At 38.7% G+C, this 1,870-nt stretch overlaps 1 protein-coding gene across 3 annotated transcripts in view; it reads right to left on the reverse strand.

Moving 5' to 3' along the window:
• kif26ba (kinesin family member 26Ba) overlaps positions 1-1,870 on the reverse strand; it is a 122,036-nt gene that overhangs the window by 20,364 nt on the left and 99,802 nt on the right. For all 3 annotated transcript variants that reach the window (XM_014017199.1, XM_014017198.1, XM_014017197.1), the window contains exon 12: positions 830-1,001. In XM_014017199.1, coding sequence (XP_013872653.1) covers positions 830-1,001 — 172 coding nt within the window. The remainder of the gene's footprint in view (positions 1-829; positions 1,002-1,870) is intronic.

Genomic DNA, 1,870 nt, shown 5'->3' on the forward strand with positions numbered 1-1,870 from the left:
ATTATAAACTACATCTCCCATAATGCATGTTGATTATTTTATCCACAGAATTACAGCATCCCAACACTAGGTGGAGGTTCACAGGGTTCAAAAGCAGTGGGTGAAATTCACCATGTAAAATCTACATTTCGCTGCATTTTTGCCAGCTACTTTTGCTGTGGCCTAGTTGTACTGCAAAGTGAGGATCTCCCACTTACAAGTTGTAAATTTACACTGGAATGTGTCCTCCAGTGGGGATTCCCTGTCGGAAAGTGGGAGAGTTCAGAATTCAAGACTAACCACAACTGAGTAAAACTCTTACTTTTACTTTTAACAGTATTTCTGTATTATTTATTTCACATTGAGTCAGTCGTACACGTAGTACTTTTACAAAAATGTCAAAACACTTTTTCTATGCATGAAATACCACGTAGAGCTCAGTTATTGTTAGCGGTGCTCAGTCGTAGCAATGAGACAAGAAACGTGAAGTTTCATGTTTTTAGTCCAAGTTAATTAGAGCTGGCCCTTTGAGGTGAAAATAAGTTTGACTCTCCTGTTAAATACTATTTTTTTAAGGATTTTATGAATTTAAATCCTTCATTGAAGCCGTTTTTACAGCTATGAGGCCTTAAGTTTTCTTTCTTCCTGCTTCAGCTGATAGTCCTGAAACGTAAAAACACCCCTACACAAACATTGCATCTTCTGCAAACAGTGTCATTTTAAATGCCACACAAAATTTTCTGAAAATAAAACCTTATACAGTCCATATAAAGTAATGAGTACTGTAAGGTGTGTTTCACCGTTAAAAAAAGTGTCATTTTTCTAAATGTTAACAAAGCCTCAAACTCACCACGGTGACTTTAGTTTTCTTCTTCTTCATGCGGAGGACGCGCGAAGCAATCTGGATGGTGGAGAGGGTCTCTGAGAAATCTCTGGGCGAGGCGGAGATGTGAGCAATCATGGTGGTCCGGCAGTTCATGTTGCCTAGCGACTCCCTTAGCAACATGGTCAACTTGCTGTCCCTGGTTACACACGCGCGCGGCGAGATGTGAGCGTTAAGAACAGGTTTGAAACGAGCAGAAAAGTCGCTTCAAAAGTCACAAATTCTGATCAGATCACATCATCACATTTACACATGAAAGAATGTTCATAAAGTCTTTACAATAGAATAGAATAGAATAGAATAGAATAGAATAGAATAAAACAGCTTTTATTGTCCCATGCGGGGGGAAATTCAGGTGGAGTAGCAGCAGCATGTACACGTATCAATCCACAAAACAGTACGCTGCCATGTGACAACATCAATAGCAGCAAAAAATTAATAGAATTAAAGATAGTAACAACAAAAATAAACATAGATCAAAGTCAAAAATAAGAATAATAATTACAGTACCGGTCCATCAAGGAAAAATTAGATAAAAATGAAAGTAAAAAGAAAGCTACTGTGCAGAAAGATACATAATCACAGGAAATAACAGTCATGACTGACTTGTGCAAATGACTGGGTCAAATAAAAAATAAAATAAATTAAAGGGGCAATATCATGTAAAATCAACTTATTTGAGTTTTATATCATGTTGTAATGTTATAATCTCATTAAAAAACATGCCCAAAGCCTTGCTCTGACTCATTCATGCATGTTTGAAAAAATCCTGCAGTGTTTTCAGGAAGCCATGCTGAGGAGCAAAACGACAGGTGGGGACCAGAAACACCCCCTGGGACGTGTCTTTAAGCTGAGTTTCCTCATGGCAGAGTGCCCCCCTCCCCCTCCCTACATCCCCTCACCACACACCCCACCCATGACTCTTGCAGGCTCTTGGGTGAAACTGAAACTGTCTGCTGAGCTAACATTAGTTCTCACTCAGTGAATCTCTTTTCAGATTAAAAATAC

The sequence above is a fragment of the Austrofundulus limnaeus genome, unplaced genomic scaffold (assembly GCF_001266775.1).
Source record: "Austrofundulus limnaeus strain Quisiro unplaced genomic scaffold, Austrofundulus_limnaeus-1.0 Scaffold163, whole genome shotgun sequence".
In the NCBI taxonomy this organism is placed as follows: Eukaryota; Metazoa; Chordata; class Actinopteri; order Cyprinodontiformes; family Rivulidae; genus Austrofundulus; species Austrofundulus limnaeus.